Below are 23,758 nucleotides of genomic sequence, written 5' to 3' on the forward strand. Positions count from 1 at the left end.
TCTCTGTCATAAATGAGCGACTCCTTATTTTTGAACAATGACCCCTAGTTCTAGATTCTCCCACAAGGGGAAACCTATTTTTTCAAGACCCCTCAGGATCTTGTATGTTTCAATTAAATCGCGTTATATTCCATCTGCCATGTTCTTGCCTATTCACTTAGCCTGACAAGTCCCTTTGAAACCTTCTTGCATCCTCCTCAAAACTTACATTCCCACTTAATTTTGTGTCATCAGCAAATTTGGAAATATTAGATTTGGTTCCCACATCCAAATCATTTATATAGATTGTGAACAGTTGTGGCCCCAGCACTGATCCTTGGGTACCTCATTAGTAGCAACCTGCCAGCCTGAGAATGACCTGTTTGTTTCTACCCTGTTTTCTCTCTGTTAACCAATTCTCAATCCATACCAGTATATTACCCGCAATCCTATGTGTTCTAATTTTGTTTACTAGCCTTCTGTGTGGGACCTTATCAAAAGCCTTCTGAAAATCCACATACACCACATCTAGTTCTTTATGCTACAAGTAACATCTTCAAAAAAGTTCCGAATAGGTTTGTCAAACATGATTTCCCTTTCATAAATCCATGTTGACTCTGCCCAATCATATCATTATTTTCCAATTATCTTGTTATCACATTCTTTTATAATAGATTCTAACATTTCCCCTACTACTGACGTAAAACTAACAGGTTCTCCATTTTCTCTCTCGCTCACTTCTTAAATAGTGGAGTTCCATTTGCTACTTTGCAGTCTGCAGGAACTTTTCCAGAATTTATAGAATTTTTGAAAGACAACCTGTAATGCATCCACTATCTCTATAGCTACCTCTTTCAACACTCTGGCATGCAGCTCATCTGGTCCAGGGGATTTTTCAACCTTCAGACTCAGTAATCTTTTGAGTACCACCTCTTTATTAATACTAATTACTTTCAGTTCCTCATTTTCACAAGTCCCTTGGTTACCTAGTATTTCTGGGAGATTTTCTGTATCTTCCTCTGTGAAGACAGACACAAAGTAATTATTTAGTTTCTCTGCCATTTCCCTGCTCTCCATTATAAATTCTCCTGTGTCCAGCTGTAATGGACCCACATTTGTCCTTGCTAATCTTTTCCTTTTCACATACCTAAATATGCTTTTACAGTCTGCCTTTTTGTTTCTTGCGAGCTTGAATTCATATTCTCTTTTCCCTTTCTTGGTCATCCTTTGCTGGATTCTAAATTGCTCCCAGTACTCGGGTTTACCACTTTTTCTGGCAACCTTTATAAGCCACTTCCTTGGATCCAATGCAGTCTTTAACTTCTTTTGTTAGCCATGGTTGATTCATCTTTCCTGTTGGGTTTTTGTGTCTTAGAGGAATGTATATTTGTTGTAGACCATGTAATACTTCTTTAAATACTAGCCATTGCCTGTCTACTATCAAATCTTTTAGTGTATTTTCCCAAACCACCACAGCCAACTTGCCCCTCATGCCTTCATCAGGCTGAATTTTGTCGAGGTCCTGACGTCAGGATCCGTGGGTGGGGGGTGATGGAGGTGCGCCGAAAGATTGTACTGGCAGCGGCCTGCCACAGAGCCTGACACTGGGAGTGCTGGGCCCGATCTTTCTGGCGGCAGCGAGGCTCTATGGCGGCCCAGTGGTGGTAACGTTAAATCCAGCCTATAGTTTCCTTCATTTAGATTTACGACCCTAGTTTCAGAATGAACTATGTCTGTTGATGACACACAGACCCATGTTTCCTCCCTCCCTCTGGCAACATCACTCTTTGACTCATACTTTTATAGTGCCACAGCTGAGATTGGGAGCTCAATGTTGTGGGATATGGTGGAAGTGAACTCTGTGCTGCTGATATTTAGAGCTTGGGATGCAGCAACACACACTACCAGAAATGACAATAGTTTGAAAAGGGAACATAGGAGCGTAAGTAGACCATTCAGCCCATCGAGCCTGCCCCGCCATTCAATATGATCGTGGCTGATCATCCACTTCAATGCCATTTTCCCACACTATCCTCATATCTCCTTATGTCATTTGTATTTAGAAATCTGTCAATCTCTGCTTTAAACATACTCAATGACTGAGCTTCCACAGCCCTCTGGGGTAAAGAATTCCAAAGATTCACGACCCTCTGAGTAAAGAAATTTCTCTTCATCTCTGTCCTAAGTGGCTTCCCCCTTATTTTGAAATTGTTTCCCTTGGTTCTAGACTCCCCAACCATGGGAAACATCTTAGCTGCATCTACCCTGTCCATCCCTTTAAGTATCTTGTATGTTTCAATGAGATCATTTCTCATTCTTAGAAACTCTAGAGAATACAGGCCCAGTTTCCCCAATCTGTCTTAATAGGATAGTCCTGCCATCCCAGGAACAACTCTTTGCACTCCCTCTATGGCAATAATATCCTTCCTAAGGTAGGGGGACCAAAATTGCACACAGTACTCCAGGTGCGGTCTAACTAAGGTTCTATACAATTGAAGCAGAACTTCACTACTCCTGGACTCAAATCTTCTTGCGATAAAGGCTAATATACCATTGGCCTTCCTAATTGCTTGCTGCTCCAGCCTGTTAACTTTCAGTGACTTATTGACAAGGACACCCAGGCCCCTTTTGTATATCTACACTTTCTAATCTCTTACTATTTAAGAAATACTCTGCACATCTGTTCCTCCTACCAAAGTGGATAACCTCACTTTTTTCCACATTATATTCCATCTGCCACGTTCTTGCCCGCTCACTAAGTCTGTCCAAATCCCCTTGAAGCTGCTTTGTATCTTCCTCACAACACACATTCCCATCTAGTTTTGTGTCATTTGCGAACTTGGAAATACTACATTTGGTCCCCACATCCAAATCATTGATGCATATTGTGAACTGCTGGGGCCCAAGCACTGATCCCTGCAGTACCCCACTAGTTACAGCCTGCCAACGCAAGAATGACCTGTTTATTTCTGCTCTCTTCTTTCTGCCTGTTAATCAATCCTTAATTCATACCAGTATATTACCTCCTATCCTATGTGCTTTAATCTTGCTAACCAACCTCCTGGAGGGGACTTTATCAAAAGCCTTCTGAAAGTCCAAGTGTAGCACGTCCACTGACTCCCTTTTATTAATTGTGTTAGTTACATGCTCAAAAAGCTCCAACACATTCGTCAAACATGATTTCCCATTTATAAATCCATGTTGACTATGCCCAATCAGATCATTATTATCCAGGTGTCCATTTATCACATCCTTTAGAATAGATTCTAACAGTTTCCCAACGACTGATGTAAGGCTAACAGGTCTGTAATTCTCTGTTTTCTCTCTCCCTCCCTTCTTAAAAGGATCAAGGGATATGGGGAGAAAGCAGGAACAGGGTACTGAGTTTGGATGATCAACCATGATCGTATTGAATGGCAGAGCAGGCTCGAAGGGCTGAATGGCCTATTCCTGCTCCTATTTTTCTATGTTCTAAATAGTGGGGTGACATTTGCGACCTTCCAGTCTGCAGGAACTGCTCCAGAATCTATAGAATTTTGGAAGATGATCACCAATGCGTTCACTATCTCCATAGCTACCTCTTTCAACACTTTTTCTTTAAAAAAAAAAAGAGATACAGCACTGAAACAGGCCCTACAGCCCACCAAGTCTGTGCCGACCAACAACCATCCATTTTATACTAATCCTACATTAATCCCATATTCCCTACCACATCCCCACCATTCTCCTACCGGCTACCTACACTAGGGGCAATTTACAACGGCCAATTTACCTATCAACCTGCAAGTCTTTGGCTGTGGGAGGAAAGCAGAGCACCCGGCGGAAACCCACGCGGTCACAGGGAGAACTTGCAAACTCCACACAGGCAGTACCCAGAACTGAAGCCAGGTCGCTGGAGCTGTGAGGCTGCAGTGCTAACCACTGCGCCGCCACTCTGGGATGTAGAATATCAGGTCCTGGGGACTTATCAGTCTTCAGCCCCATTAATTACTCCAATACAACCTGCTTACTAATTCCTTCAATTCCTCATTCTCCCTAGTCCCTTGGATCTCTAATTCTGGGAGATTTCTTGTATCTTCCTCAGTGAAGACAGACACAAAGTAATCATTTAGCTTCTCTGCTATTTCTTTATTCCCCATTATAAATTCTCCTGACTCTGCCTGTAATGGACCCACATTTGTCTTAGCCAAATGTTTCCGTTTCCTTTTTACATACCTATAGAAGTTTTTACAGTTCGTTTTTATATTTTTTGCTAGCTTACATTCATATTCTATTCTCCCTTCATCAGTTTCTTAATCCTCCTTTGCTGTATTCTAAAATCCTCCCAATCCTCAGGTTTAATACTATTTCTGGCAACTTTATAGGCCTTTTCTTTTAATCTTATACAATCCTTAACTTCCTTTGTTAGCCACAGTTGACTGCCTTTACTTTAGGGGTTTTTGTGCCTTGAAGGAAGGTATAGATACTGCAAACTATGTAATAATTCTTTGAAGACTATCCATTGTCTATGCACTATCATACCTTTTAATGTATTTTCTCAATCCACCTCAGTCAATTTGCCCCTCATACCTTCATAATTTCTTTTTGTTCAAATTTAACACCCTGGCTTCAGATTGAACGACCTCACTTTCAAACATAATCTAAAATTCTATCGTATTATGGTCACTCATCCCTAAAGGTTCTTTTCCAACAAGATTATTAATTAGCCCTTTCTCATTACATAATAGTAGATCTAAAATAGCCTGTTCTCCAGTTGGTTCCTCAACATATTACTCTAGAAAGCCATCCCTAACGCACTCCAGAAAGTCGTCCTCCACAGCATTCGTGCTCATTAGGTTTACCCAGTCTATATGCAGATTGAAATCACTCATGATTACTGTATTACCCATGCCACATGCATCTCTAATCTCCTAATTAATACCATGTCCCACACTACCACTCTTGTTTGGTGGCATATAAATAACTCCTACCACTGTTTGCTGCCCTTTGATGTTTCTTAGCTCTACCCAAACAGATTCCACATTATGTTCTTCTGATCTGAGATCCTCCCTTACTAATGAACTGATCCCATCCCTTATTATCAGCGCAACATCACCTCCTTTTCCTTTTTGCCTGTCCTTCCCAAAACTCGAATATCCTTGAATATTCAGTTCCCAGTCTTAGTCACCCTGTAGCCACGTTTCTGTTATGGCAATTAGAACATACCCATTTTCCTCTGTTTGGGCTTTTAAAGCACCTACCTTGTTGCAAATGCTGCATGCATTCAGGTAGAGTGCCCTTAACCTTGTCGTCTTGACATTCTGCATTCTAAGCCTATTTGATGCTCGCATTTGTTTTGCCTGCCTTCTAATGTCACTTGCTACTTTTCTGCCTCCTGTTACCAGCTTTACTTCCTTTTAGTTTGAGCTACCCCTCAGGTTCCCATCCCCCTGACAAGCTAGTTTAAACTCTCCCCAACAGGACTAGCAAATCTCCCTGCGAGGATATTAGTTCTGGTCCAGTTATGGTGTAGCCGGTCCATCTTGTTATAGGTCCCACCTGCCCCAGAACCAGCCCCAATGCCTCAGAAATCTAATGCCCTCCCTCCACGTGTTCAATCGATCAATCCTTCTATTTCTTTGCTGTCTAGCATGTGGCACTGGGAGTAATCCTGAGATTATTGCTTTGGAGGTCCTGCTTTTTCATTTCCTTCCTAACTCCCTAAAATCTGCTTTGAGGACCTCATCCCTCTTCCTATCTATGTCATTGGTAGTAATGTGGACCATGACCTCTGGTTGTTCACCCTCCCCCAGAAGGATGTCCCGCAGCCACTCCATGATATCCTTGACCCTGGCAACAGGGAGGCATAACACCATCCTGGAGTCACGTTTACTGCCGCAGAAATGCCTGTCTGATCCCCTGACTATCGAATCCCCTATCACTATTGCTTTTCCACTCTTCTTCCTCCCTTCCTGTGCAGCTGCGCCACCCGTGGTGCCACAGACTTTGCTCTGAGGAACCAGCGCTATCACCAGTATCCAAAATGGAAAACTGAATAGCAAGCAAGATAGACTCAGATTTTGGAGGAGAGCTAACTGATTCCTGGTTGCAGTCTGGCTGTTCTGCAATTTTTATATTGGGAGTCACTTGTTGCTTTATTTTCTGGATGAGTGCTGATCTTTTATGTTCGAAGGAGAGTCCTTTTATGTTGGGTAAAAATCACTTAATCAAGTCAGGGCTTTGAGCAATAAAATTCCTCGTGGTAGTTTGTTCTTTAGTAGCACAAATGCATGTAGAACAGGGTTGTCCAACATACAGCCCGCGGACCAGGATCCGTCCTGCCAAAGGTTTCCATCCAGCCCGTGGCCGTTCCTCATCCTCACCAGGGCTTCATGAGTGGAGATGGGAAATTTCCCTTTGCTTCCTGCAGAGCGGCCTTTTTAAAAATATCGTGCTTCGCAACATCGGACAGATTGAGTTTTCTGACTTTTTTTAAAAAGCCCGCTGAAAACCCTGAATCTGTCCAATGTTGGGAAGCAAGTTCCTACTTCAGCAGCTGTCATCTGTGAAACTTGACAGCGCGATGTTTTTAAACAAGCTGACCAACCTCAAAGCTGCTTTGCTGAACGCTCCCGCTCAGTGCAACCGTCAGAGAGAGAGGGGAAGGGTTGGGGAACAAAGGGAGGGAGGGGACAGAGAGAGAGGGGGGAAGGATGGGGGGAACAGAGAGGGGTGTGTCGAGGGGGAAACACAGAGCGAGGACAATACGGGGGGTTGAGACACAACACAGAGAAGCGGGAACAGAGAGAGAGAGCGATCTCACTCCTGAAAGATGGACATGTATCCAGAATGCTCTGCATCGCTACATCAAGTGTGTGGGCAGAGATTGACTACTTATGCAAGCAAAAACAATGCCAGGTATGTCACTAAAACAGTTTTCAATATAGTGCTAAGAAAGTAAGTCAATAAATTAGTCTTCTCATTTAAAGCTTCTTCACAAAAAGCACATTTGTTTTTTTGGGGGGCAAGATACATTTTTAACGCCTTTATCTTTTGAAATTTGCTAACTGGCCCCCTGGGTCGATCAAAAATCGTAATGCAGCCCTCCGCCTGAAAAGGTTGGACAGACCTGATGTAGAATGTTGGCAATTATGTCATGATCTGAGAAACTTGTATTTTGTTACTTGCTGGTTTATTGCTGGTTTAATCTCTAGCTTTAATATGTATTAAGGAATGTGTAATGCTATCATGTATATGTGAACAAAAATATCTGAAATGTATTTTTCTTCAATACGAGGAATGCTGCTTTTTGCTAACTAGCACTTCCACAAGGGCAGAAGCTAGGAATTTACAAGGAGCTGTTAATCTGCAGAAACATCTCTCAGTAAGTTTTGAGTGTATGTAGTAATTTTAGCAGAGATAATTCATCTTGCATCTTGGTCTTGTGGTTCAATAACTTGCATTTATATAGTGCCTGTAATATAGAAAGATTTTAAGGGGAATCTTAAAGGAGGAGAGGGAGTTTTATTCGCTTGTGGGATGTGGGCATCTCTGGCTAGGCCAGCATTTATTGCACATCCCTAATTGCCCCTGAACTGAGTGGCTTGCTGGGCAATTTCAAAGGGCATTTTAAGAGTCAACCACGTTGCTGTGGGTCTGGAGTCATATGTAGGCCAGACCAGGTAAGGACGGTGGATTTCCTTCCCTAAAGGACACTCGTGGACCAGATGTGTTTTTACAACAATCGATGAGATTTAAAGGGGCAATTCCCAAACATGGGGCTGAGGTGGCTGAAGGCACAACCATTGTTGATGACAAAAGGAGGGAGTGATACACAACGCCAAAGCTGGCGGAATAGCAAGTTGGTAGTGTTGGGCCAGAGGAGATTACAGATGTAGGGGTGAGTCCATGAAGGGTCAAGAGGGTGAGAATTTTTTGAAGGTGAAGGCATTGGGGAACCAATGTGGGTCAGCAAAGACGGATGTTAGAGCGGATAGTGCCTATTTCTTTGGAGTGTATGAGCGATTTGTTTAAGTGGTGGCCCCTTTAAATTTTTTTGCATGGCCACGCATGCCCTTTAACTTAAAGGGACTGATTTGTGCAGGGGCCGTGCAGTTTAGAGGGCACATTAGTGATAGATGAGTGGGACAATGTAGGACAGGATACAAGCAACAGAGCTTTGAATGAGCTGTGGCTCAGTGGGTGGCACTCTCGTCTCTGAGTCTGAAGGTTATCATTCAAGCTCCACTGTAGAGACTTGAGCGTGTTATCCAGGTTGGCCCCTCAATGCGGTACTGAAAAAATGCTGCGCTCTCAGGTGCCGTTTCTCAGATGAGATTTTCATTGAGGCCCCTGTCTGCCCCTCCAGTGGATGTATAAGCCCCCCGTGCCACTATTTGAAGAAGAGCAGGGAAGTTCTGTCTGATGTCTTGGCTAATATCTATCCCTAAATCAGTACCTGATCTAGTGATTATCACATTGGTGTTTGTGGGAGCTTGCTGTGTGCAAATTAGCTACTGCCTTTCCCTACATTATAACAGAGACTGTGCTTCAGAAAGCACATCTTGAAGTTATTAAAACCTTCCAAAATAATTGAGTTTTTATACCTGAACTGATCAGTATTTTAAATAAACAATATGTATGAATGACATCAGCAAATTAAAATGGCGCAGATATAATGCCAGTTTTGACAGTTAAATCTGGGGGGGTGGGGGAATAAAGGAATTTCTCTTGAGGGTCCATGCTGCTTAAAACTTTTCAATGTGAGTTTAATACTTTAGCAGTGAAGAACCAGAAAAGCAATGCAAAAGTAAATGGCAGGAAATGGCTATATAGGAGGTTTAAAAGGCGGATGGAAACTATTTACAACTGAAGTGAAAAAGGAACTGACTGGACGGATAACTTGTTTGACTGTGTGACTTGGTGACTGTATGGCTGTGAGAAAACAGTGGTTCATGAGATGGGGGACTGCATTGAGGGTCCAAGGTTTGTATTTGTCTTTCATTGTTTAATGAACTGTTCATTTTATTTTTAATGAAACTACTCTGGCTGAAAAAAAAAATAGCCTCTAGTTCCTTTATTGTTGCATTGTCATCTGCTTCACAGTTTAAATGATTTTTTTTTCACTTGGAGAAATTTTTTTGTCCCACTGTTCAAAATTTCATTAGCTACAACTACTGGCATCAATTTGTAATTTATGTTGAAAATGTATATTTTACTTTGTGTTAATGCAGAACTTGTATAATATTTTACTAAGTGTGCATGGCAGCACTTTTGCACTTAAATTCAGTATGAAATACTTTGTTCCCCCCAATTTGCTCGCTTCCCCATCGATACAGACAGCCCTCCAGTACCTTGTCCATGTGGTCATAAATATTGTGGAACAGATCATGGGGGGCTGTACTTTTTGATACAGGGTAGGTTCAAGACCTAAATTCTGCTGATATTGAAACATTTTAACTTTTTTTTTATAATGTTGTAGTTGCAAATACCAAATATGGTCACTTTCAAAATATAAAATTGCATTTGAAAATGAAGTTGATACATAATATGGAATAGCTCTGTTTTACATGTAAATGTTAGTTAATGTTGAAGTGAAAGTGAGCTGTGCAGCAAGGCTGATACCTAAGAAGCAATAACTGCATTTTAAACGGAATGTAAGAGCAGAAAACTATGTTGAACACACAAATGGGACATTAAAAATAGCAGTGCAAGTATTTAAAGCCATTAAAATAAACAAAGAAGCCTTGCATTCCTATCTGGAGACTGAATACAAAAATGAATAAGTGTTGTTGAAATTTTACAAAGTCGTAGAACGTATTTGTAGTGAGCTCTGGGTGTCCTAATAGGATAAGGAAATGAAAGTACCATATATACTTGTGTAAAAGTCGACCCATGACTTTAGGCCAAAAACTGTTGAATTTTCCCTACATCTCAAGTAAAGGTCGACCTTAACTTTCAGAGCACAGACAGAACATTCTAATCATGCACTAGTATAAATACCTGAATGTTCAGCTGGGACCCCCACATTTTTCAATATTGTGCCAAGGAAGAACAACAAGTACACAGTGCAGTTTAAACTAAAAGTCGTTGTGTGTGCAGCGAAGGCGAATAATTGTGCGGCATCAAGAGAATTCAAAGTATCAGAGAAGAATGTCAGATGATCGATAGCGTTCCACACAGCTCATGAAGATACCAAAGAATAAAAGTGCCAGCAAGGGAAAGCCTAGCAAGTGGCCGCAATTAGATAGTAAAATTGCAGAATGGATCAGTGAACGTCACTCGAATGGATACCTAGTTTCCTGCACAACCATCCAACCTGTCTCCGTGGTGGCTATTATTTTGTTAATAAAAGTTTGAGAATATGACTAATGTAAAAGTTGACCCCCACTCCCCAAATTTTAGTCTTAGAAATTCAACTTTTACATGAATATATACAGTAATAGCAAAGGTGCAGGGTAGACTGATTTGTTTGTTAGCAGGGTTTTGAGGTGTTAATTATTTTTTACTGTCAGTCTTTGAATCCTCCATTAACTAGAAATAATTGACTATATTTTGATTTGATCTCTGCAAGTTGTTTCACTTAATTAACTCCACAAAGGACCTTTTGTGTTGTGGAAAGAAATTGGTTTATGTGTTCTAGAACGGAACTTCTGTGCTTCACTTTTTTTGTGCTTGTTAGGAGTCTGAATGGCTTAAATATGGAGATGTTGTTACGTTCAAATCCTTTTTTGTTTGTAAATCAACTGCTTGATTTTGTTCTGGTAAAACAAAATCATTTTTGTTGAAATACTTAATTTCTGTAATTAGTTATCAGCTTCGGCTCAGTTGGTAGCACTCTCACCTCTGAGTCTCAAGGTTCCGGGTTCAAGTCCCACGCCAGGGCTTGAGGTCAAAGCTCAAGGCTGACAATCCAGTGTAGTGCGGAGGGTGTGCTGCACTGTCAGAGATGCCGTCTTTTTGATGAGACGTTGAATTGAGGCCCCATCTGCTTGCTCAGGTGGATGTAAAAGATCCCATGGCACTATTTTGTAGAAGAGCAAGGGAATTATCCCCAGTGTCCTGGCCAATATTTATCCCTGCATCAACATCACAAAAAACAAATTATCTTGTCATTATCACATTGCTGTTTGTGGGAGTTTGCTATGCGTACATTGGCTGCTGCGTTTCCTGTATTATAACAGTGACGACACTTCAAAAATACTTCACTGGCTGTAAAGCGCTTTGAGACCGGTGGTCGTGGAAGGCGCTATAGAGATGCAAGTCTTTTTCTTCTTACTACTTGTGAGTAATACAGTTGATCTGATCCAAGAACTGGTATTGGAATACTACAGGGCATCATTATATTGTATCACTTATCTACTGATTGGAAGGAAGCACAGGTGCAGAAACTCATCTAAGAAAAGCTTTCATAGTCTTTAGCCTATTTATGTTTCCATTTCATGAATGGATAGTTCTTTCCCAGTCTTACTGCAGGAAATTTGTACTCAAGCCAGCATAAGCGTCCCTTTATTTGTGATATCTGGCTCAATCACTGTTCCTGTTTTTCAGACACCACCTAACCTCAGGAGAATTTGATGAGGGGGGAGGCATATGTTGGCACGCATTGCTACCAAATGGGTCGGGGTTTGATGGATACTTGGGTGGGTGAAACTTTGGTGGTTTCACACAAGCATCTCTGCAACTCTGAGCTATTAGACATTTGTGTGAAAGTAGGAACAAAATTGATGCAAAAAGATTGATCAGTTAGGGGAGAAATCCAGATATGAATTTCTTTAAGATTAAAATGTTTAATTGTTTATCGAACTTGGTAGCACTTTGGTTTAATACGTTGTCATGTTAAAAAGAGCACCAGACACCAGTGACTTGCATTAATTCAAAGTACAGGTGGTAATTTGAAATCTTAGAATATGTAATATTTTGGATTTCAGCATTACAGAAGTGCTCAAAGTATTTCAACTTAAAGCTAAATTTATTAAAAACAAAGGTTGGAAGCTGAGTGAAATGGGAAAGAAAGTTAGACTGCTCAGTAATACTTCCAAAATAAAGCTGAATGGAGGCAGGGCAAAACTATATCTAACTGTATCTAAACACATCAAAGTTAAGGAGAGTGGAGCCAGAGCTGAAGATTGAAAAACAAACTGGGGAAAAGCCTTTGACCAAAAAGGTGAGACAGTATTCAATAGTGCACAAATTTACAAATAAAAAAATTAGATACAACTATTGCTTAGTGTGCAATAGTCTTCACTGAGGGTGGTGAATCTTTTGAATTCTCTAGCCCAGAGGGCTGTGGAGGCTCAGTCATTGAGTATGTTCAAGACAGAGATCAGTAGATTTCTAAATATTAAAGAAAAAGAGGGATATGGGGCTAGTTTGGGAAAATGGCGTTGAGGTAGAAGATCACCCATGATCTAGCTGAATGGTGGAGCAGGCTCGAGGGGCTAAATGGTCTACTCCTGTTCCTATTTCCTATGTTCCTATTCTCCTTTTTTTAAAAAAAAGCTTGTTTTTACATAGCACCCTTAATATAGAAAAATGGCCCAAGATCTTTTTTATAAATTCTGAATGTTTTCTTGGATTTAATGTCAGTGGCTACTCCTATAAATAAACCTCGCATCTCCAATGTTTGCAAGGCACCAACTGCCAGGGAGAGATTGTTTTGTACATATGCATGTGTGTGCACAATTTTTCTGCAGCTTTTTGGTTCAACTGTTGGCTATCAGTGCAACTAGTATTGCTCACTAAACCCTACTCTATTAGCAAGTCTTTGCTCGAGTCGCTCTGAACAGGCTCCAGAAGCTGGCCGAGCGCGTCTACCCTGAGGCACAGTGTGGCTTTCGTGCAGAGAGATCGACCATTGACATGCTGTTCTCCCTTCGTCAGATACAGGAGAAATGCCGTGAACAACAGATGCCCCTCTACATTGATCTCACCAAAGCCTTTGACCTCGTCAGCAGACGTGGTCTCTTCAGACTACTAGAAAAGATCGGATGTCCACCAAAGCTACTAAGTATCATCACCTCATTCCATGACAATATGAAAGGCACAATTCAACATGGTGGCTCCTCATCAGAGCCCTTTCCTATCCTGAGTGGTGTGAAACAGGGCTGTGTTCTCGCACCCACACTTTTTGGGATTTTCTTCTCCCTGCTGCTTTCACATGCGTTCAAATCCTCTGAAGAAGGAATTTTCCTCCACACAAGATCAGGGGGCAGTTTGTTCAACCTTGCCCGTCTAAGAGCGAAGCCCAAAGTACGGAAAGTCCTCATCAGAGAACTCCTCTTTGCTGACGATGCTGCTTTAACATCTCACACTGAAGAGTGCCAGCAGAGTCTCATCGACATGTTTGCGGCTGCCTGCAATGAATTTGGCCTAACCATCAGCCTCAAGAAAACGAACATCATGGGGCAGGATGTCAGAAATGCTCCATCCATCAATATTGGCGACCACGCTCTGGAAGTGGTTCAAGTGTTCACCTACCTAGGCTCAACTATCATCAGTAACCTGTCTCTAGATGCAGAAATCAACAAGCGCATGGGTAAGGCTTCCACTGCTATGTCCAGACTGGCCAAGAGAGTGTGGGAAAATGGCGCACTGACACGGAACACAAAAGTCCGAGTGTATCAAGCCTGTGTCCTCAGTACCTTGCTCTATGGCAGCGAGGCCTGGACAACGTATGTCAGCCAAGAGCGACGTCTCAATTCATTCCATCTTCGCTGCCTCCGGAGAATACTTGGCATCAGGTGGCAGGACTATATCTCCAACACAGAAGTCCTTGAAGCGGCCAACACCCCCAGCTTATACACACTACTGAGTCAGCGGCGCTTGAGATGGCTTGGCCATGTGAGCCGCATGGAAGATGGCAGGATCCCCAAAGACACATTGTACAGCGAGCTCGCCACTGGTATCAGACCCACCGGCCGTCCATGTCTCCGCTATAAAGACGTCTGCAAACGCGACATGAAATCGTGTGACATTGATCACAAGTCGTGGGAGTCAGTTGCCAGCATTCGCCAGAGCTGGCGGGCAGCCATAAAGACAGGGCTAAAGTGTGGCGAGTCGAAGAGACTTAGTAGTTGGCAGGAAAAAAGACAGAGGCGCAAGGGGAGAGCCAACTGTGCAACAGCCCCGACAAACAAATTTCTCTGCAGCACCTGTGGAAGAGCCTGTCACTCCAGAATTGGCCTTTATAGCCACTCCAGGCGCTGCTTCACAAACCACTGACCACCTCCAGGCGCGTATCCATTGTCTCTCGAGATAAGGAGGCCCAAAAGAAGAAGATTAGCAGGTATCCTGCAGAAATGGTTCACGGCTAAAGCTATAGTAAAGCATTTTTTTGCTTCGTTTTCCAGCAAAATGAGAATACTGATAAATAAGGGTGTAGGAAGGCAGCTATCAGATTTAAACAGCATATGATCTATTACTATAAACAAGAAATAAGTTACCTCGATAGAGCTACTTACACTTTAATCCATTTTGGGTGCCCAAACCCACATCTTCTACTTGTATGAATGCGGCACTGGTGGTTCAGGAATATTGTGGGTGACAACAGAGGTTGCTTAGTTCGAAGAGGCCATGGCCTTAAACTGAGTCGTTCCAGTGTGTGTTTCATGCATAATTTCTTCTTTTAAAAACCCACATTTGGAAATCTTTATATATTCCCTTTATATGCAAGCATAGTTGCTGCAAAAGTCACATTTGCAATCTTATAATTTTTTTTCTGTTGGCCTTCCCAAATGTGCACCAAAAGTCTATACAGACCAATAATAGCAGACCCGGTGACCAATAGTGACAGCAGTAGCTGCGTACCTTTGCTACCAGGGAGATGGTTTTGTTTCCAGCCACTGGAGACACCACTGTAGTCGAAACCAGGTATGAGGAAACTGAATCTAGAAAACTAGAAAAAGCTGCCCAGCTGCTTCAAAGAAAGTCTGAAACAGCCCTGATTATATATACCTTGTTAGAAAAGTGATTTACAGATTTGCAGTATTCCCTCACTCGTATTGGAGAGAAAAATAGATCCATATATGAAATGGAAGCAAATGTTATACAGCACTAGAGTTATTTGTAGAGAATTCTAGGGGCAAAATTTGCTATTTTTCCAGTATCTCTTGTAATCTACAGTGAACATGGAATATTATATTTGTCTCATCAACAGCAGATGGGGACACGAAAATGAACATTTTCTCAATTTTATTGAAAACTACTGGCTCTTTTCTGCATTCAAATTAGTTATTTATCTTATTCGAGCAAGTTCTTCAAATTGCAATGGATAATCTGTGGACAACCAATGCTTTTTTGGGCCTTGTGTGCAAATGAAAATGGTCCCTCTTTTTTCTCTCCCTGCTATTTCCCTTCCCCAGTAAACATGGCAGGAAAGCAAAAGGAAAACTTCTTTGAAAGGGGGTTGATAGGAGTTCGTTTTTGAGTATTACATATTTAAAGAGTACATATTTATAGGGTAGGCGGTGGCGTAGCAGTATTATCACTGGACTAGTAACCCAGAGACCCAGGGTATTCCTCTGGGGACATGGGTTCGAATCCCACCACAGCAGAAGATGGAATTTGAATTTAATTAATAAATCTGGAATTAAAAGCTAGTCTAATGATGGCCATGAAACCATTGTTGATTGTTGTAAAAACCCATCTGGTTCACTAATGTCCTTCAGGGATGGAAATCTGCTGTCCTTACCTGGTCTGGCCTACATGTGACTCCAGACCCACAGCAATGTGGTTAACTCTTACATGCCCTTTGAAATGACCTAGCAAGCCACTCAGTTGTACCTAACCGCTACGAAGTCAATAAAAAGGAATGAAACCGGATGGACCATCCGGCATCGACCTAGGCACTGGAAATGACAACGGCAAACCCAGCCCTGTCGACCCTGCAAAGTCCTCCTTACTAACATCTGGGGGCTTCTGCCAAAGTTGGGAGAGCTGTCCCACAGACTAGTCAAGCAACAGCCTGACATAGTCATACTCACGGAATCATACCTTACAGACAATGTCCCAGACACTGCCATCACCATCCCCGGGTATGTCCTGTCCCACCAGCAGGACAGACCCAGCAGAGGTGGCGGCACAGTGGTATACAGTAGGGAGGGAATTGCCCTGGGAGTCCTCAAAATCGACTCCGGACCACATGAAGTCTCATGGCATCAGGTCAAACATGGGCAAGGTAACCTCCTACTGATTACCACCTACCGCCCTCCCTCAGCTGATGACTCAGTACTCCTCCATGTTGAACACCACTTGGAGGAGGCACTGAGAGTGGCAAGGGCACAAAATGTACTCTGGGTGGGGCACTTCAATGTCCATCACCGAGTGGCTCGGTAGCACCACTACTGACCGAGCTGGCCGATTCCTGAAGGACATAGCTGTGGTGGGGGAACCAATACGAGGGAAGAACATACTTAATCTCATCCTCACCAATCTGCCTGCCGCAGATGCATCTGTCCATGACAGTATTGGTAGGAGTGAACACCGCACAGTCCTTGTGGAGACAAAGTCCCGCCTTCACATTGAGGATACCGTCCATCGTGTTGTGTGGCACTATCACCGTGCTAAATGGAATAGATTTCGAACAGATCTAGCAATGCAAAACTGGGCATCCATGAGGCGCTGTGGGCCATCAGCAGCAGCAGAATTGTACTCAACCACTATCTGTAACCTCATGGCCCGGCAGATCCCCCACTCTACCATTACCATCAAGCCAGGAGACCAACCCTGGTTCAATGAAGAGTGCAGGAGGGCATGCCAGGAGCAGCACCAGGCATACCTCAAAATGAGGTGTCAACTGGTGAAGCTACAACCCAGGACTACTTGCATGCCAAACTGCATAAGCAGCATGCGATGTACAGAGCTAAGCGATCCCATAACCAACAGATCAGATCTAAGCTCTGCAGTCCTGCCACATCCAGCCGAGAATGGTGGTGGACAATTAAACAACTAACTGGAGGAGGTGGCTCCACAAATATCCCCATCCTAAATGATGGGGGAGCCCAGCACATCAGTGCGAAAGATAAGGCTGAAGCATTTGCAACAATCTTCAGCCAGAAGTGCAGAGTTGATGATCCATCTCGGCCTCCTCCTGAAGTCCCCAGCATCACAGATGCCAGACTTCAGTCAATTCGATTCACTCCACGTGATATCAAGAAACGAGTGAAGGCACTGGATACTGCAAAGGCTATGGGCCCTAACAATATTCCGGCAATAGTACTGAAGACCTGTGCTCCAGAACTTGCCGCGCCCCTAACCAAGCTGTTCTAGTACAGCTGCAACACTGGCATCTACCCTGCAATATGGAAAATTGCCCAGGTATGTCCTGTACACAAAAAGCAGGACAAGTTAAACCCGGCCAACTACCGCCCCATCAGCCTACTCTCAATCATCAGTGAAGTGATGGAAGGTGCCATCAAGCGGCACTTGCTTATCAAGAACCTGCTCAGTGACGCTCAATTTGGGTTCCGCCAGGTCCACTCAGCTCCTGACCTCATTACAGCCTTGGTTCAAACATGGACAAAAGAGCTGAACTCTCGAGGTGAGATGAGGTGAGAGTGACTTCCCTTGACATCAAGGCAGCATTGAACCGAGTATGGCATCAAGGAGCCCTAGCAAAACTGAGGTCAATGGGAATCGGGGAAAACCCTCCGCTGGTTGGAGTCATACCTAGTGCAAAGGAATATGGTTGTGGTTGTTGGAGGTCAATCATCTGAGCTCCAGGACACCACTGCAAGAGTTCCTCAGGGTAGTGTCCTAGGCCCAACCATCTTGAGCTGCTTCATCAATGACCTTCCTTCAATCATGAGGTCAGAAGTGGGGATGTTCGCTGATTGCACAATGTTCAGCACCATTCGTGACTCCTCAGATACTGAAGCAGTCCGTGTAGAAATGCAGCAAGACCTGGACAATATCCAAGCTTGGGCTGATGTGTGGCGCACTTGTTACTTGCCACTTAAGTGCCATTCAATGACCATCTCCAATGAGAGAATCTAACCATCTCCCCTTGACATTCAACGGCATGACCATCGCTGAATCCCCCACTATCAACATCCTAGGGGCTACCATTGACCAGAAACTGAACTGAAGTAGCCATATAAATACCGTGGCTACAAGAGCAGGTCAGAGGCTAGGAATCCTGAGGCGAGTAACTCAACTCCTGACTCCCCAAAGCCTGTCCACCATCTACAAGGCACAAGTCAGGAGTGTGATGAAATACTCTCCACTTGCCTGGATGAGTGCAGCTCCAACAACACTCAAGAAGCTCGACACCATCCAGGACAAAGCAGCCCGCTTGATTGGCAACCCATCGACAAACATTCACTCCCTCCACCACCGACGCACAGTGGCAGCAGTTTGTACCATCTACAAGATGCACTGCAGCAATGCAGCAAGGCTCCTTAGACAGCACCTTCCAAACCCGCGACCTCTACCAGCTAGAAGGACAAGGGCAGCAAATACATGGGAACACCACCACCTGCAAGTTCCCCTCCAAGTCACACACCATCCTGACTTGGAACTATATCGCCGTTCCTTCACTGTCGCTGGGTCACAATCCTGAAACTCCTTTCCTAACAGCACTGTGGGTGTACCTACCCCACATGGACTGCAGCGGTTCAAGAAGGCAGCTCGCCACCACCTTCTCGAGCAATTAGGGATGGGCAATAAATGCTGGCCTGGCCAGCGATGCCCACATCCTATGAATGAATTTTAAAAAAGAGTACTTGACCTCTTGTGTATTCTATGTTGCTGGATTGAAATATGAGCTGCTGTATTATTGAACAATAATCAGTAGAAAGGTATAGTTGTCAAGCCTAGGGGGCAAACACTTCGATGAAGTGGTCATAATGCACTGATGTCAGATTGGAAATTCTTGCAGACTTTACATACATGTTGGTGCTAGTTTCTACATTGTTGTGCTGTCTAGATTTCAAATGGTGGGTATGGTAGTCTAATGGTTATGTTCTTCTTTGGCCTCCTTGTCTCGAGAGACAATGGGTAAGCGCCTGGAGGTGGTCAGTGGATTGTGAAGCAGCGATTGGAGGGGCTATAATGGCCAATTCTAGACTGACAAACTCTTCCACAGGTGCTATAGATAAAATTGGTTGTCGGGGCTGTTACACAGTTGGCTCTCCCCTTGCGCTTCTGACTTTTTTCCTGCCGACTGCTAAGTCTCTTTGACTCGCCACACTTTAGCCCCGCCTTTATGGCTGCTCTCCAGCTCTGGTGATTGCTGGCAACTGACTCCCACAACTTGTGATCAATGTCACAGGACTTCATGTCGCCTTTGCAGATATCTTTAAAGCGGAGACATGGACAGCCGGTGGGTCTGATACCAGTGACGAGCTCTTTATACAAAGTGTCCTTGGGGATCCTGCCATCTTCCATGTGGCTCACATGGCCAAGCCATCTCAAGCGCCGCTGGCTCAGTAGGGTGTATAAGCTGGGGATATTGGTCGCCTCGAGGACTTCTGTGTTGGAGATACGGTCCTGCCACCTGATGCCAAGGATTCTCCGGAGGCAGCGAAGATGGAATGAGTTGAGACGTTGCTCTTGGCTGACATACGTTGTCCAGGCCTTGCTGCCGTAGAGCAAGGTACTGAGGACACAGGCTTGATGCACTCGGACTTTTGTGTTCCGTGTCAGTGCACCATTTTCCCACACTCTCTTGGCCAGTCTGGACATCGCAGTGGAAGCCTTTCCCATGCGCTTGTTGATTTCTGCATCGAGAGACAGGTTACTGGTGATAGTTGAGCCTCGGTAGGTGAACTCTTGAACACTTCCAGAGCGTCGTCGCCGATATTGATGGATGGAGCATTTCTGACATCCTGTCCCATGTTGATCGTTTTCTTGAGGCTGATGGTTAGGCCAAATTAGTTGCAGGCAGCCGCAATCCTGTCAATGAGTCTCTGCAGACACTTTTCAGTATGAGATGTTAATGCAGCATCATCAGCAAAGAGGAGTTCCCTGATGAGGACTTTCCATACTTTGGCCTTCACTCTTAGACGGGCAAGGTTGAACAACCTGCCACCTGATCTTGAGTGGAGGAAAATTCCTTCTTCTGAAGGTGATGTTATTGGATGAGTAAACCAGAGGTCTGGATGAATAATCTAGAGACACATTCAAATCACAGCAGTGTGTGAATTTAAATTCAATTAATTAAATAAATCTGGAATAAATCACTAATGGTGACCGTGAACCTGTCAGATTGTCATAAAATCCATCTCACTTCACTAATGTCATTTCAGGAAGGAAATCTGCCTTTCTTACCTGGTCTGGCCTACATGGCACACTCCGCCCAATTGATGCTGCAAAGTCCTCCTCATGAACATCTTGGACTTAGGCCAAAATTGAGAGAGCTGTCCTACAGACATAGCCATATTCATAGTATCCTACCTATATTATTATTTAATATTTAAATGAAGAGATACTGCAGAATGCGGATTCTGAGTGTCCTCATACATGAAATTAGCATGCGGGCATAGCAAGTAATTAGGAAGGAAAATGGAATGTTGGCCTTTATTTGCAAGGGGGAATGGAGTGTGAAAGTCCTGCTACAACTGTGCAGGGTACTGGTGAGACCACACTTGGAGTACTGCATACAGTTTTAGTCTCCGTATTTAATGAGGGATATATTTGCATTGGACGCAATTCAGAGATGGTTCACGAGGTTGATACCTGGGATGAAAGGGTTGCCTTATGAGGAAAGGTTGAGCAGGGTTGGCCTATACTCATTGGAGTTTAGAGGAAAGAGAGGTGATCTTATTGAAGCATAAGATTCTGAGGGGGCTTGACAGGGTACATGCTGAGAGGTTGTTTGCCCGCATGGAGCAATCTAGAACTGGCGGCACAGCTTCAGAATAAGAGGTCGCCCATTGAAGACAGAGATGAGGAGGAATGTTTTTGTGTGAAGATTGTGAACCTTTGGAATTCTCTACCCGAGAGCTGTGGAGCTAAGTCATTGAATAAATTCAAGGATAAGATAAACAGATTTTTGAACAATAGGGGAGTTGAGGGTTATGGAGAACAGGCAGGCAATTGGAGTTGAGGATCTTATTGTATGGCAGAGCAGGTTTGAGGGGCCATATGACTTCTCTTTCTCCTATTTCTTAGAATGTGAGAACATATCAACCAACATCCCATACTTCCCACCACCATCCCAGTTATGTCCTGTCCCATCGGCAAGATGAACCCACCAGAGGTGGCGGTGCAGTGGTATAGATGCGGGAGGGAGTGGCTCCGAAAGGTCTTAACATTGACTCCAGATTCCATGAAGACTTATCAGATCAAGCATAGACAATAAAACCTCCTGCTGATTACCACCCATCCTCAGCTGATGAATCTGTATTCCTGCATGTTGTACACCACTTGGAAGAAGCACTGAGGGTAGCAAGGGGACAGAATCAACTCTGGGGATGGAGGACTTCAATGCCCATCACCATGAGTGGCGTGATAGTACCATGACTGACTGAGTCCTGTGAAGGACATAGCTGCCAGACTGGGTTTGCAGCAGGTGGTGTGAGAATCGATGTGAAGGACAAATTTATTAACCTTTTCGTGTCTCATCTACCTGTCGCAGGTGCATTTTGGGTCCATGACAGTATTGATAGGAGAGACCTCCATTCAGTCCTTTGCTCATCTTCACATCGCGAACAGCCTCCACCATGTTGTTTGTCATTACCACTGTGCCAAATGGAATAGATTCAGAACAGATTTGGCAGCTCAAAACTGGGTATCCATGAGGCACAGTGGGCCATCAGCAGCAGCAGAACTGCATTCTGCTGCAATCTGTAACCTCGTGGCCTGGCATATCCCTCAGTCTACCATCACTATCAAGGTAGGTGATCAACCTCTTTTCAAAGAGGTGTGTAGGAGAGCATGCCACGTGCAGCACCAGGCATACCTGAAAATAAAATACCAATCTGATTTGACTGAGTATGGCACCATGGAACTTTGGTAAAATTGAAGTCAGTGGGAATCGGGAAATCTCTACACTGGCTGACGTCATACCTGGCACAAAGGAAGATGGTTTAGATTTAGAGATACAGCACTGAAACAGGCCCTTTGGCCCACTGAGTCTGTGCCGACCATTAGCCACCCATTTATACTAATCCTACACTAATCCCATATTCCTACCACATCCTCACCTGTCCCTGTATTCCCCTACCACCTACCTATACTAGGGGCAATTTATAATGGCCAATTTACCTATCAACCTGCAAGTCTTTGGCTGTGAGAGGAAACCGGAGCACCCGGAGGAAACCCATGCAGACACAGGGAGAACTTGCAAACTCCACACAGGCAGTACCCAGAATTGAACCCGGGTCGCTGGAGCTGTGAGGCTGCGGTGCTAACCACTGCGCCACTGTGCCGCCCGTTTGTGATATTTGGAGGCCAATCATCTCAGCCCCAGGACATGCCTTCCTAGGTTCCTCCAGGGAGTGTCCTTAGCCCAACCAAGCAGAGTTTGCAAGAGTTAATGAAGCAAATGCTCAGAATCCTCACCTTGGACCAAGATTTACTTTTGCAAGCCCTTGCTTATCAAACTCATCCATTCACTGCTTCCTTCACTCTTCATCCATATGTAACCACATACTTGGTTAAAAACTGCCACCTTTTCCGAACTAGTAAGAATTTAATTGCAGTGCTAGTTATGTGATTTAAGACTTTTCTTTCCTGTAGGAGGCGTGACCAACTGCTTCTCAAATCTACAATCTAGTTTCTTGGGATAAAGGGATATGGGAAAAGGATGAGCACATAGGATTATGATTTACTTGTGTGTGAAGGATGTACTTCATGCCATGCTTGGAAGAAGCCGTGATGAAATAAACAATGAACTAGGAATTACGCAATAAAAGTCAACTGTTCAACTGAACCGCAAGAAAATAGGCACATTTGTGCCACAGACAAATGGAGTAGATGTCAGGTGACTGCTCCTGTACTGTCAGGAAACTCATCCCTCTGTTGAGGGGATGAAACTTGTTAACCTTGTCTGAATTAGCTCTAGGAAGAACACATTGAAACTGAAAGGAGCCATTACATATTGATGACTCCAATCCACAGGAATGAACTAACAAAGGTTCTGTGGACAGACTGACTGCACAGTCCAAACCAAGATGAATAGGTGAGAAGTAGCACCATTGTAACAGAGTTGTTCCCATCCAGACGCCAATAGATAGCAATGGTTTCCATATCCTGGACCATTGTAAAGTCACACCAGGGAAGAGGGAACTGTCAACTGATAGAGGCTCAAATGTGATGGATTTTTACCTTAAAAAGTAGCTCTCTGGGGAGAGAGAGGGCAGATCAGCCAAAGACCACAGAAAGCCAGTTCCAGCTAGAGGCTGGGAGATATGGTCCAGCTAAGCAGAAGAACCCTGCTGAATAACAACTTGAACAACCACTGCAGCAGAGAAATTGCTGAGAATTTGAATTTGAGGCTATCCATCTGTGAAAGTAAACCAGATTATTTGGGCTGAGTTTTAACCATAGAAGACTACAACACTTCAGCAACTCCATGACCAGGAACATTCAGGCCTGCAACACTGTTATAATATTTCCTCCTGAAAGAAACTCTGAAGGTTCTTTAAGCCACGGACTCTTGTACAGTAATTTGGACTTGAATTGCTTCCTACCCTATTCTTGTGTATGCACGCGTGTGGAGGAGGTTGCGACTATTTTGGGAATTATTTAAAAATAGTTAACCTTTTTAACCCACAAGAAAACCTGTCATTTCTGTTTATTTGACTCTTCAAAAACACTCGGGGATAAACATACCATTTTTAGCAAAACACCATCTGTG

General features: G+C 43.7%; 1 protein-coding gene across 3 annotated transcripts in view; it reads left to right on the top strand.

Moving 5' to 3' along the window:
* The window catches only part of usp6nl (USP6 N-terminal like), a 307,312-nt gene that overhangs the window by 95,401 nt on the left and 188,153 nt on the right, over nucleotides 1-23,758 (top strand). Inside the window, exon 1 of one of the 3 annotated variants that reach the window (XM_068059485.1) lies at nucleotides 8,858-8,943. The exons of the other annotated variants lie outside the window; for them this stretch is intronic. Coding sequence (XP_067915586.1) covers nucleotides 8,889-8,943 — 55 coding nt within the window. The 5' untranslated portion in view covers nucleotides 8,858-8,888. Of the gene's footprint in view, nucleotides 1-8,857; nucleotides 8,944-23,758 lie in introns of those variants that run through there. 3 annotated transcript variants of the gene reach the window in all.

The sequence above is a fragment of the Heterodontus francisci genome, chromosome 27, assembly GCF_036365525.1.
Source record: "Heterodontus francisci isolate sHetFra1 chromosome 27, sHetFra1.hap1, whole genome shotgun sequence".
NCBI classification, from domain to species: Eukaryota; Metazoa; Chordata; class Chondrichthyes; order Heterodontiformes; family Heterodontidae; genus Heterodontus; species Heterodontus francisci.